This window comes from Phalaenopsis equestris, unplaced genomic scaffold (genome assembly GCF_001263595.1).
Source record: "Phalaenopsis equestris unplaced genomic scaffold, ASM126359v1 Scaffold000006, whole genome shotgun sequence".
In the NCBI taxonomy this organism is placed as follows: Eukaryota; Viridiplantae; Streptophyta; class Magnoliopsida; order Asparagales; family Orchidaceae; genus Phalaenopsis; species Phalaenopsis equestris.
Window position 1 is genome coordinate 679119 of NW_018164448.1, and position 14087 is coordinate 693205.

At 43.2% G+C, this 14087-nt stretch overlaps 1 protein-coding gene across 3 annotated transcripts in view; it reads left to right on the forward strand.

Annotated features, from left to right (window-relative positions):
• The window catches only part of LOC110018221 (folylpolyglutamate synthase), a 34421-nt gene that overhangs the window by 14120 nt on the left and 6214 nt on the right, over positions 1 to 14087 (forward strand). For 2 of the 3 annotated variants that reach the window (XM_020715475.1, XM_020715476.1), the window contains exons 14-15: positions 5348 to 5503; positions 5607 to 5755. The exons of the other annotated variant lie outside the window; for it this stretch is intronic. In XM_020715475.1, the coding sequence (XP_020571134.1) occupies positions 5348 to 5503; positions 5607 to 5755 (305 nt within the window). The remainder of the gene's footprint in view (positions 1 to 5347; positions 5504 to 5606; positions 5756 to 14087) is intronic. 3 annotated transcript variants of the gene reach the window in all.

Here is a 14087-nt window from a genome sequence, read left to right on the forward strand (position 1 = left end):
CTCTTCCGAGCAATTGCCCAAGCATCGAGATGGCGGTGATATATGACAGCAATTCATTGTCATAAATTCAGAATTTAATAATCATGAAATTATGGCAATATCAATTTCAGTGAGTTAATAATATATAAACTCTGATTTGCAACAAAGTGCAATGAAGCTTAAGAACAACAAATAAAAGAAAGAATATCAAATTCCTTCCATCTATAAAGCAAAAATGTAGTGTCATTTCTCTGGTAAGTATTCATGTTCACAGAAGTAGAAATATAAGAGAAAGAAGCCAGATATATTGATTCACGAATTTAAGATCAGATTTAAGATCCGAAACTTAAAATTCTCGAATCCATGCATTAATACGCATAAAGAAGTTCTTAAGAAAAAAAAAAAAAATGAAGATCGCTTCAATCAAATCCTCATGACTATATATATAACGATGAATAAATCCTTACTCTATTATCTGTAAAATAATGAGGAAATCCTTACCTCTAAATGCCTCCAGAAAGTATAAGAGAACTCAGAAGCAATAAACAAAGTATCCAAACCACGCGAATGAAGCACCCCTAAATGAATTGCCAACTAACCGAAATTCTTCCTTAACGCACGAATCAAAAATCCCAACCCCAAACTCTTCCCTAAAGGGAGTATTTATAGGCAACGGGGAGGAAGGAAACTTACCGCCGGTGAGAATCGGGGTGGTGAGGAGAAACACCCACGAAGGGTAAGAAACTCATCAAGATTTGAAAATAGGAAGGTTATCAGACTCATTCGAGCGGGAAAATCCGTTAGAGGAGGGCGACCGGAAGCTATAACGGGTGACGAGAGTCGGTTAGAGCTCGGAAGGAAGGAAGATGACCAGATAACCGGGAAGAAGCTTCGCTTATTCACCGAATAGGAAGCAAGGTTTTGGCTAGGGTTGCGAATGGGAGGGCCGAAAGAACCGTGTGCGTGGGTTTACATTTCTTTCTTCTCTTTTTTTATTTAATTAAATTTACCAAACAAAATAATAATAATAATAATATTATTTCATTCAAAAAAAATATCAATTTATGCACAACTTAATCCAACTCGGAATACTATCAAGATATATGTTCTTCCCGACTAAAATTGACGTCTCGGACGCACTGACGATGTCTGTTTCGTCATCTGAGGTCTATCGAAAAATTTCGTCGAATATCATACCAATTTAACTTTAATTCACACACATTGCAGCAAAAGTTAATTTGGTCCAATTGGAGCCGTTTAACGAGCAAATTGGTGACCGGTCATCGCCTTAAACGACAACCATAGTCAAACATATTGCTCTCGACAAAAATTCAAACGTTGCACACGTCATGAGGTCCACCTATGTTTTTTAAATCCCTATGGGAACTCAACAAGAACTTCAATATGTAGGCTTTAATCTACTCAACCTAGTGTTGAAGATTTAAAACCGTCCATATAAACTTCAGGTAGCGAATAAATGACTTGAATTTCTAAATATTGTGGGTCTCGATTTAGTCCTCTAGGAAAGTCAAACATGAAAAATCTTAAGGCTAGATATTAGGGTATCTAAGAAAAGGGAAAGGAAGACCTCAAAATTGAGGTCAACACTCTTGAATCTCCTCCATTGAAGCCTCTCTCTCGACAGCTCGATCCTTCACGACTCACTACCTCCTTGATTTCTGGCTGAAGGACACATTGAAAATCTCAGAAGATAATGAACCCTTAGTTTTCTCCCGATACTTTGACCGCTCGATTAGAATTATTTCGTCTATTCCTACCTTTTGAAAAATAATAGTAAAAGGAGAATCCGAGTATACTATATCCGCATTTGCTGAACCATCGAGGCCCTTTGCTTAAACGGGCACTTGGTGTTTGACATTCTTCGCCTCAACGAAGACTGAGCGATCCATTCTCTTAGTGATTTGAGCCAACTCTTCCTCTCACCCTGACAAGCGTCAGAGGCTTTTCAATTGTCCTCGATCATTTTATCGAGGGTGTTGGGTCTTAACATCTAGTTGACAAAAGCAGACTCTAGCTATTGATGGAACGATAATTTGGCCCCCTCGACCTTACTTGGTTCCCGCAGTACTTTCGCCGATGCCTTTGTTTTTGTCTTCAGAGGAGGCTTACCGGATGAGACCATTCAAATGAATAAGTCTCCTGGGAAGGAAACCAAACAAAACCGTTGCTTTCAATGCTTCACCTTAATTTTCAGCCCCGACAAGTAGAATTTACTTGTCAACGTGAATTGTACAAACCCGCACGACCCAACCTGAAACAATAACATGTAATCGGCTAACGGATCCCTTGGTGCCGAAAATATATGACGAAAGTCATGATTAACGCGATGAAATTTGACTTCACCTACATCGGGATTACTTCATAGTTGAAGAAGACAGAGCACAACTCGGTTCAGTATGGAAGGGGGAGCCTGAGCTGAAACTGATCCTCATGGTATAAAAGATCATTACCATAAAGCGAGGTCTCCCAATCTTCCATGCAGGCGACTCAAAGTTTGATAGAAGCATAAAAAATATGACTCCGTTGTAACAAGCCGACTTCCTTCTAAGTCATTCGAAATTGGTCATCTAAAGAGTGCGACCCGAAGTCCTTTGAAGAATACTTGGGTGTCGTCGAGCTATCGCTGAAGCGGAGCACCAAAGTTCGAGAAAGCGATAGAGAAAAGGAAAGTAGAGGAAGTGTAACCCATATCTAAAACCCCTTTATGTAAACCATCATGCGAGAGTAAAATCGGAAGCAGGTAGTCGTTTCTATAAGGGATCATCAGTGAAATTAAAACGATTTGGAAAACAACAAAAATAATATTTTTATTCCATAATAACACATGTACAATGGCGCTCTTGGAAATTAGTTAAGTGAAGTGTTTCATGAGAGAGTCCGATGCTACTTCGACCAAGACGTGCCCCAAACCGAAACAACCTCCTATATAAGAATTCTCCACCTAATCTAAACTGATTTAGCCCGCACGTGAAAAATTTGAGACTTTTCTCGTATATCTGAAAGTTCATGGCAGAGAGTGATCATTTATCATCCACCATCTCCATACGAGCAACAACTCGCGTATCTCCCCATGTCATTGGATCCCAATCAATAGAACGAATGAACTCTCAATCTTGTCTAGACGACGAGCCAATGACCCATGGGATGTTTGGGTCCCTCCAACAGCTTTCTCGTGTGTCTCAAGAGGAACTGGAGAGTCGTCGGTGCGGCCGACCCTGCCATCCTCGCTGAAGAACAGGCCTATCTCGCCTACCATGCGACCTGCGCTTCGGTTGTACCCTTGTTCAGATTAGGTTGTAGTGGAGCATCTGCATCACAAGATATATTTTTCAAACCAAAATTCAAAGGAAAGATCCTAGAAATACCATACAAAGTCTCTTGTACCCAAGAACCGAATCAATTTAGACACTGTAAGCTCACCAGGGAGCATTGGTGGAAGCGGGAGAAGTACATTAGAAGTCATTGGATCAGTCTAATTGGCAAGAGGGTCCTGCGTCACAGTGTTGGGTGGTTGGATTAGGAACCGTGCTAGTCGGCGGAACATCTTTCAGCAATACACCCAAAATCAAAGCAGGCGAACCCACTTGATTTGACAGTGAGAACATCTTTCTTCTCACCATAACCTTATTTTTCCTCTTCCTCTAGGGGATCCTAACCTTTTGCCTTGGCAAATACAGAGCATATCAGATTTTCTTAGGGACGCCGACTTAAGATTTCGCGAGTTTGTCCATGACAACACCAAAGACACGAGAGATGAGCGACCCAAATGATGGTAAGCGCAAAATGGAGTATGCGTGGAAAGGCGTTCGATCGCTCTATTCATATGAATCAGAGACTCTAAAATCAAGGGAGTCCAATCATTGCTTAAAATTGAATGATCAATTTTTTGCATTTAATTCTCTTATTCTTATTATAGTGCCGCTTTCAAGAGATAAAAAAACCGGGAAACTAAAATATTTATATAAAAAAAATGTCAATACTGATCTTATAGAGATCTAACAGTCCAGAAGACAGGAATGTAATGGAGAAAGATCGACATCAAACTAACTGAGATAAGTCAGACAAGCCAAGTCAACTCATCCAAAGTTGACCGAATCCAAAAGTTGATGGGAGAATGGATGATCGATGCCAACAGAGCAACTCTTCCAAAAACTATCAGAGGGGTGTCTAAGTTTGAATCATAGGGAGTCGACTCGATATAAAGGTTTATCCCGCAGGATAGTTGACCCAAGGAGAAGGTCGTTCCATAAATATCGTGAAATGTCTCACAAATATCAAGAACTCTCGTTGGAGATGAGACCATTGTACATAGTCAAATGAGTCGAACCGACTGAGCTAGGACAACCAATCGAGTTAGAAAATGACCATAGGAGTCGTTGCTTATAAAATACTAAAAACATCCCAAAATAGATCCTATCCGGATAGTGACAAAAATATAATATCATTGTTGTACTAAATCATCTATAAATAGGGGAAGCATTTATTGAAGAGGGATTCTACATTTTTACTATTCATTTGAGAGATTGTAGCATCATTTTAGAAATCATCTCTCCCTCTATCTTTCCACTCTCCTCTTAATCTCTATTCTTTGGGTGTGATTCATTGACATTTTTTGGATTCAACACTTTATAATTGTGTAATAGTTTATAGGTGGTGTTTCAATCGTATGCGATCGATTCAAATACTCACTCCAGTTTGACATTTGCTAATTGTATCAGTCTCATCAAGTATAATTAGGCTCAAGTCAGACGCTTGATCTGATAATGCTTATAATCAAGTTAGTAGTTTGATTCGTTTCACTCAAAACTTTACCCATTTGCAAGTTATATACTGTTTATGCGCCATATTCCCGTAGCCTTGATTAGCATCATGCCATCTGTGCACTTAATAATTGCAAAATCAGCTATTTTTAGTACTCTAGAAATACTCAGCTACGTCAATTCAAAACAATGCTTATTTCATTGACAAGTTAATAGAAGCATAGTGTCATTGTTTAGAGCCGAGGAAATTACTGATAGTTACGATATATTTTAAATCTTGGCATCTTCTTTTTTTTAAATTCTTTTGGAACTAACTAAAGAATAGTCACACTTTTAATGCCCTCTGACAAGATAATATACTCGGAAACATTCGGAATATTCTTTTGAGAAATGTTTTTTTATTCAAAATCGATGGGACAATTATCAATTAGTCGTAATTTACTTTCTAGCCGTCTACAGGGAAGGTTTAGAAGCATTTGTTTGATGATTTTAACTGGCTGTTCAGATGGAAGTTCTCTTTTTTTTTCAGTGCTTTTTTAATGTAACTAAACGGTTTGATGAAACTAACCAAAGAATGATTTATTCAGGGGTCCGCTTTCAAAGGGCTATTTTTGTGCCAAATCAATCTGTGTTCGATAAGGTTGGTTCTTACAGTGCACCACAATCGGATCCTAGACAAGTTGACCTATCGTGGCAACTGAATATCCAAAGAGTTTGGAGAAACATCATTAGTGGAAGTAGAGGTAAACTCTAGAACAAAGAACTTAAATGATCTCTATAGCTTTGAGGACTTTTCTCTTTAGGTATACTAAGAGCTATATTACTGTATAATTTTCTTACTGTCAGGGCTAGATGATGATACAGTTAATGGTATGGTGGAACCCTTTGAAAAGAGTGAACAAACTATGGAGAATAGTGCAGTGTTTCCTACTCTTCCGTTAGCTATCAAGTGGTTAAGGGAATATGCAAAACAAAACCAATCAACCCGGGTCCAGGTAAAATCTAAATTCGTAAACAGGAGAATATATATTTTTCTCATTAGAGCCAATAGAAATTAAATCTCAAAATGGTTTTTGGGCCATTGATGTGTAGCCAATTTAGTCTTAATGATGTGGACGTACCTGCTGCGGGAGTCCCGAAATGTACCGCAGGGGCCACTGCAGCGGGAATTTGGACTGTTAGGCTCTCCCCTTCCTTTGGACCGAGTGTTCGACTCAGACAAACACCTCCAAGGAGCCATCCGACCCTACTTCTCACAGGACTTGCTGCCCAGATGATGCGGGGGCCACTTATTTGTTACCCTAGTTTTATATATGTTGTTTTCATCGTGTCTAGGTTGGGTTTTTTATTTTTTTATTTTTATTTGTGTTTCTGTTCATGGCAGCTATTTGAGTTTTGGTTTCTCCTTTATAGTGTTGTATCCACAGGTGGGTGATGTTCCAAATATAGTTTATCTGAGGTGATCTAATAGTGCTCAGTTGTAGCTCGTTCTCGAGGGAGAAGTTATCCTCTATTTCGCATTCTCCGCAACCCCTCCTTCGTCGCTGCAGCCTTTCCTTGTTGCCACTTATCCCAATTGCTCGTCTTTGCTGTCCAACCATCATTTTGACTTGCTGTTGCTTGGGCTGCAGCCTTTCCTGCTGTCCCTGTAGTCCTCGCTTGCTACCCTCACACCTTACGGTACTCCTCTTCTGTCTTGCAGTCCACACCTTTTCCCTTGCCCCACCCTCGTTGTCCAACCCTTTGCTTTGCTGCCAACGAAATTCAAAACAATGCTACAAGGAAGTGCCTGATGACAAATGAGTAAAACTCGCTGCCATCAAATTGAAGAAAAATGTTTTTTGTGGTGGGAGAACTTGAATAGGGAGAGATAGAATGAAGGACGAGACAAAATCACTTGTTGGGAGAAAATGAAGAGGGCGATGCAGTGTTGGTACCTTCCCCACACTATCGCCAAGATATTTTTTTGAAGCTCTACTATCTGTAGCAGAAGGAGCTATCAGTGGAGGAGTGCACAACAGAATTTATGCAGCTTAAGTTGAAGTGTGAGCCGAAGGAGACAGAGAAGCACACCATAGCCAGTTACTTGGGGAGCCCAAAGCCTGCCATTAGTAATGTGGTTCAGCAACAACCTTATTGGACACTCAGGGACCAACATACCTTAGATCTTGAAGTGGAGAAACAACAACAACAGGGTAGGCAACCATTGCCAGTCAGAAAATCACCCATAGTTAGGAACTTAAAAAGAGCATGCCTCGGGGAGTGGAGCAAACTAGTTAGGAGCAGGACAGAGCCACTCCGAGTGAGAAGCCTAGTAGCATGATCACTGTAGTCCCAACCGAGAAATGCTTCAGATGCCATGGTTTTAGACACATCGCTTCCAGCTGCTTGATGAGCTGAGTTGTATCTTTCACAAAGCATAGTGCAATTGAGGGATTGAGCTATGAAGAGATTGCTAAAGAGAAGGGTGAGGAGTACCGGCTTCCCTCAAATGAGGGATTCTTGTGGTTCTATGTGTCCTTCAGACTTGGGCTATGAGGGAGCACTAGTAGCTTCGCCACAACATATTCTACTCTCGTTGCACAGTGAAATAAAAGGTATATGGTCTCCTCATTGATAGAGGGAGCATCAATAACACGACGTCTAGCAGATGGTGGAGAAATTGAGTCTCATGTTCGGAGACATTCCCAGCCTTATTCCCTGACGTGGTTGAAGAAGGAGAACATGGTCAATATTGACAGCTGGTATCTCATAGGGTTTTCGATTGGGAACTATCTATAGGATCATGTATGGTGCGACGTAGTACCCATGGATGTCTACCACCTTTTGTTGTGGGGGGACCGTGATGATTTGTTCGTCGGACTCAACATGAAAGATTCAAGAATACATACCCCTACACGGATGGCATTCAAATAATCCTTCTACCTTCTACGGTGTCCAAGATTATATGTGCCCTTGTCTGCGAAGAAGTGCCAGTAGGATTGATTTTGATGATGGAAAGGATAGCGGGATAGAGGCGCCGATTTTCGAAATGGGGCATTGAATACAAAGAGCATGTCAGGACATCATAATTGATACCTTACTACCATGAATGCCACCGTTAGGAGTTCGGTCCATTCTCACATCAGGTTGGACTGAGCCAACCTTAGGGCTATCTTTGGAAGACTCTGTAAGGCACACTTGCTATGAAGTTCTAGTTCAGTTCAATAGTGTACCCTCATATGTTTTGATTGATATGGATGACTCATCAGGTGTTTTTGGGGACAGTGCAACTGACAGTGGGACCATGTGCTTCTAGGGGTGCAGTAGAAGATCCTTTAGCCTCGGGAGGTTGCAGTAGCTCCACTATCTTCAACATGCTTGATCCGATTCCATGCTACAAGAAGACAGAAGCTTCGATAGATGAAGCGAAAGCTCCCCTTAGAACTTACCTGTTACGGGAGTCTCGAATTGGACTGTTGGGTCTCTTGCTGCTGGAATTCTGGGACAACAGGCTTTCCCTTCCTCTGGATTGGGCATTCGACTCAGGAAAACACATCTTGGGAGCCGCCCGACTTTACTTCTCATAGGATTTGTCACCGTCACCCAACTGATGTGGGGGCAAATCCTTTGTTACTCTAGGTCTATATATTTTTTTTCATCGTATCTAGGTTAGTTTTTTCATGTTCATGTTATGACAGCCGTCGGAGTCGTGATTTCTCCCTTCTAGGGTTGTATTCAAAGGCGAGTGTGATATTCTTCCATGAGTCAAGTGATGCTCTGACTGTAGCTTGTTCTCGAGGGAATATTATCCTCGACTTCCCATCCTCTGCAACCCTTCTTTCGTTGTCGCCAACGCCTTTCCTCGCAGCAAGAATTACTTTCCTGTAACTATAGCCGCCAACCACCACCTCCTCCACCCGTTGCTTTCCTTTCCAGCCACCTCCCACCTTGCCGCTACACATCCCAATTGCCCTTCTTAACTATCCAACACTTCTTAACTATCCAACAATAATTCCAACATACTACAAAGAGCATGTCAGGACATCATAATTGATACCTTACTACCATGAATGCCATCGTTAGGAGTTCGGTCCATTCTCACATCAGGTTGGACTGAGCCAACCTTAGGGCAATCTTTGGAAGACTCTGCAGGGCACACTTGACATGAAGTTCTAGTTCAGTTCAACAGTGTACCCTCATATGTTTTGATTGATATGGATGACTCATCAGGTGTTTTTGGGGACAGTGCAGCTGACAGTGGGACCATGTGCTTCTAGGGGTGCAGGCGAAGACCCTTTAGCCTTGGGAGCTTGCAATAGCTCCACTATCTTCAACATGCCTGATCCGATTCCATGCTACAAGAAGGCAGAAGCTTCGATAGATGAAGCGGAAGCTCTCTCTAGTCCGGGAGATTGGCGTGAACGTACCTGTTACGAGAGTCCCAAATTGGACTGTTGGGTTGCTTGCGGCTGGATTTCTGTGCCAACAGGCTTTCCCTTCCTGTGGATTGGGCATTCGGCTCAAGCAAACACAATTTGGGAGCCGACCGACTTTACTTCTCATAGGATTTGTCACCCAACTGATGTGGGGGCAAATCCTTTGTTACTCTAGGTCTATATATTTTTTTTCATCGTATCTAGGTTAGTTTTTTCATGTTCATGTTATGACAGCCGTCGGAGTCGTGATTTCTCCCTTCTAGGGTTGTATTCAAAGGCGAGTGTGATATTCTTCCATGAGTCAAGTGATGCTCTGACTGTAGCTTGTTCTCGAGGGAATATTATCCTCGACTTCCCATCCTCTGCAACCCTTCTTTCGTTGTCGCCAACGCCTTTCCTCGCAGCAAGAATTACTTTCCTGTAACTATAGCTGCCAACCACCACCTCCTCCACCCGTTGCTTTCCTTTCCAGCCACCTCCCACCTTGCCGCTACACATCCCAATTGCCCTTCTTAACTATCCAACACTTCTTAACTATCCAACAATAATTCCAACATACTACAAAGAGCATGTCAGGACATCATAATTGATACCTTACTACCATGAATGCCATCGTTAGGAGTTCGGTCCATTCTCACATCAGGTTGGACTGAGCCAACCTTAGGGCAATCTTTGGAAGACTCTGCAGGGCACACTTGACATGAAGTTCTAGTTCAGTTCAACAGTGTACCCTCATATGTTTTGATTGATATGGATGACTCATCAGGTGTTTTTGGGGACAGTGCAGCTGACAGTGGGACCATGTGCTTCTAGGGGTGCAGGCGAAGACCCTTTAGCCTTGGGAGCTTGCAATAGCTCCACTATCTTCAACATGCCTGATCCGATTCCATGCTACAAGAAGGCAGAAGCTTCGATAGATGAAGCGGAAGCTCTCTCTAGTCCGGGAGATTGGCGTGAACGTACCTGTTACGAGAGTCCCAAATTGGACTGTTGGGTTGCTTGCGGCTGGATTTCTGTGCCAACAGGCTTTCCCTTCCTGTGGATTGGGCATTCGGCTCAAGCAAACACAATTTGGGAGCCGACCGACTTTACTTCTCATAGGATTTGTCACCCAACTGATGTGGGGGCAAATCCTTTGTTACTCTAGGTCTATATATGTTGTTTTCATCGTATCTAGGTTAGTATTTTCATGTTCATTTTATGAAAGCCGTTGGAGTCGTGATTTCTGCCTTCTATTCAAAGGCGAGTGTGATATTCTTCCAAGAGTCAAGTGGTGCTCCGACTGTAGCTTGTTCTCGAGGGAGTATTATCCTCGATTTCCCATCCTCTGCAACCCTTCTTTCGTTGTCGCCAACGCCTTTCCTCGTAGCAAGAATTACTTTCCTGTAACTATAGCTGCCAACCACCACCTCCTCCACCCGTTGCTTTCCTTTCCAGCCACCTCCCACCTTGCCGCTTCACATCCCAATTGCCCTTCTTAGTTGTCCAACAATCATTCCGACATACTACAAAGAGCATGTCAGGACATCATAATTGATACCTTACTACCATGAATGCCACCGTTAGGAGTTTGGTCCATTCTCACATCAGGTTGGACTGAGCCAACCTTAGGGCTATCTTTGGAAGACTCTGCAGGGCACACTTGACATGAAGTTCTCGTTCAGTTCAACAGTGTACCCTCATATGTTTTGCTTGATATGGATGACTCATCAGGTGTTTTTGGGGACAGTGGAGCTGACAGTGGACCATGTGCTTTTAGGGGCGCAGTCGAAGATCCTTGAGCCTCTGGAGGTTGCAGTAGCTCCACTATCTTCAACATGCCTGATCCGATTCCATGCTACAAGATGACAAAAGCTTCGATAGATGAAGCAGAAACTGCCCATAGCCCGAGAGATTGACGTGAATGTATATGTTACGGGTGTCCCGAATTGGACTGTTGGGTCGCTTGCGGCTGGAATTCTGGGCCAACAGGCTTTCCCTTCTACTGGATTGGGCACTCGGCTCAGGCAAACACATCTTGGGAGCCGACCGACTTTACTTCTCATAGGATTTGTCACCCAATTGGTGTGGGGGCAAATCCTTTGTTACTCTAGGTCTATATATGTTGTTTTCATCGTATCTAGGTTAGTCTTTTCATGCTCATGTTATGACAGCCGTCGGAGTCGTGATTTCTGCCTTCTATGGTTGTATTCAAAGGCGAGTGTGATATTCTTCCAAGAGACAAGTGGTGCTCCAATTGTAGCTTGTTCTCGAGGGAGTATTATCCTCGACTTCCCATCCTCTGCAACCCTTCTTTCGCTGTCCCCAACACTTTTCCTCGCAGCAAGAATTACTTCCCTGTAAATATAGCCGCCAAGCACCACCTCCTCCACCCGTTGCTTTCTTTTCTAGCCACCTCCCACCTTGCTGCTACACATCCCAATTGCCCTTTTTAGCTGTCCAACAATCATTCCGTCATACTACCAAGAGCATGTCAGGACATCATAATTGACACCTTACTACCATGAATGCCACCGTTAGGAGTTTGATCCATTCTCACATCAGGTTGGACTGAGCCAACCTTAGGGCTATCTTTGGAAGACTCTGCAGGGCACACTTGACATGAAGTTCTAGTTCAGTTGAACAGTGCACCCTCATATGTTTTGATTGATATGGATGACTCATCAGGTGTTTTTGGGGACAGTGCAACTGACAGTGGGACCATTTGCTTCTAGGGATGCAGTCGAATATCCTTTAGCCTCGGGTGCTTGCAGTAGCTCCACTATCTTCAACATGCCTGATCTGATTCCATGCTATAAGAAGACAGAAGCTTCAATAGATGAAGTGGAAGCTCCCCCTAGAACGTATCTGTTACGGGAGTCCAGAATTGGACTGTTGGGTCTCTTGCGGTTGGAATTGTGGGCCAACAGACTTTCCCTTCCTCTGGATTGGGCATTCGACTCAGGCAAACACATCTTGGGAGCCGACCGACTTTACTTCTCATAGGATTTGTCACCCAACTGATGTTGGGGCAAATCCTTTGTTACTCTAGGTCTATATATGTTGTTTTCATCGTATCTAGGTTAGTTTTTTCATGTTCATGTTATGACAGCCGTCAGAGTCGTGATTTCTCTCTTGAACGGTTGTATTCAAAGGCGAGTGTGATATTCTTCCAAGAGTCAAGTGTTGCACCAACTGTAGCTTGTTCTCGAGGGAGTATTATCCTCGACTTCCCATCCTTTGCAACCCTTCTTTCGATGTCGCCAATGCCTTTCCTCGCAGCAAGAATTATTTTCCTGTAACTATAGCCGCCAACCACAACCTCCATCCATTGCTTTCCTTTCCAACCACCTCCCACCTTTTCGCTACACATCCTAATTGCCCTTCTTAGCTGTCCAACAATCATTCCGTCATACTACAAAGAGCATGTCAGGACATCATAATTGATACCTTACTATGATGAATGCCACCGTTAGGAGTTCGGTCCATTCTCGCATCAGGTTGGACTGAGCCAACCTTAGGGCTATCTTTGGAAGACTCTGCAGGGCACACTTGACATGAAGTTCTAGTTCAGTTCAACATTGTACCCTCATATGTTTTGATTGATATGGATGACTCATCAGGTGTTTTTAGGGACAGTGCAACTGACAGTGGGACCATGTGCTTCTAGGGGTGCAGTCGAAGATCCTTTAGCCTCGGGTGCTTGTAGTAGCTCCACTATCTTCAACATGCCTGATCCGATTCCATGCCACAAGAAGACAGAAGCTTCGATAGATGAAGCGGAAGTTCCCCTTAGCCCGGGAGATTGACATGAACGTATCGGTTGCGGAAGTCCCGAATTGGACTGTTGGGTCGCTTGCGGCTGGAATTCTGGGCCAACAGGCTTTCCCTTCCTCTGGATTGGGCATTCGGCGCAGGCAAACACATCTTGGGAGCTGACCGACTTTACTTCTCATAGGATTTGTCACCCAACTGATGTGGGGGCAAATTCTTTGTTACTCCAGGTCTATATCTTTTTTTTCATCGTATCTAGGTTAGTTTTTTCATGTTCATGTTATGACAGCCGTCGGAGTCGTGATTTCTCCCTTCTAGGGTTGTATTCAAAGGCGAGTGTGATATTCTTCCATGAGTCAAGTGATGCTCTGACTGTAGCTTGTTCTCGAGGGAATATTATCCTCGACTTCCCATCCTCTGCAACCCTTCTTTCGTTGTCGCCAACGCCTTTCCTCGCAGCAAGAATTACTTTCCTGTAACTATAGCCGCCAACCACCACCTCCTCCACCCGTTGCTTTCCACATACTACAAAGAGCATGTCAGGACATCATAATTGATACCTTACTACCATGAATGCCACCGTTAGGAGTTTGGTCCATTCTCACATCAGGTTGGACTGAGCCAACCTTAGGTCTATCTTTAGAAGACTCTACAGGGCACACTTGACATGAAGTTCTAGTTCATTTCAACAGTGTACCCTCATATGTTTTGATTGATATGGATGAATCATCAGGTGTTTTTGGGGACAGTGCAGCTGACAGTGGGACCAAGTGCTTCTAGGGGTGCAGTCGAAGATCCTTTAGCCTCGGGAGCTTGCAGTAGATCCACTATCTTCAACATGCCTGATCCGATTCCATGCTACAAGAAGACAGAAGCTTCAATAGATGAAGCGGAAGCTCCCCCTAGTCCGGGAGCTTGACGTGAACGTACCTGTTACGGGAGTCCCGAATTGGACCGTTGGGTCGCTTGCGGCTGGAATTCTGAGCCAACAGGCTTTCCCTTCCTCTGGATTAGGCATTTGACTCAGGCAAACACATTTTGGGAGCCGACCGACTTTACTTCTTATAGGATTTGCCACCCAACTGATGCGGGGGCAAATCCTTTGTTACTCTAGGTCTATATATGTTGTTTTCATCGTATCTAGGTTAGTTTTTTC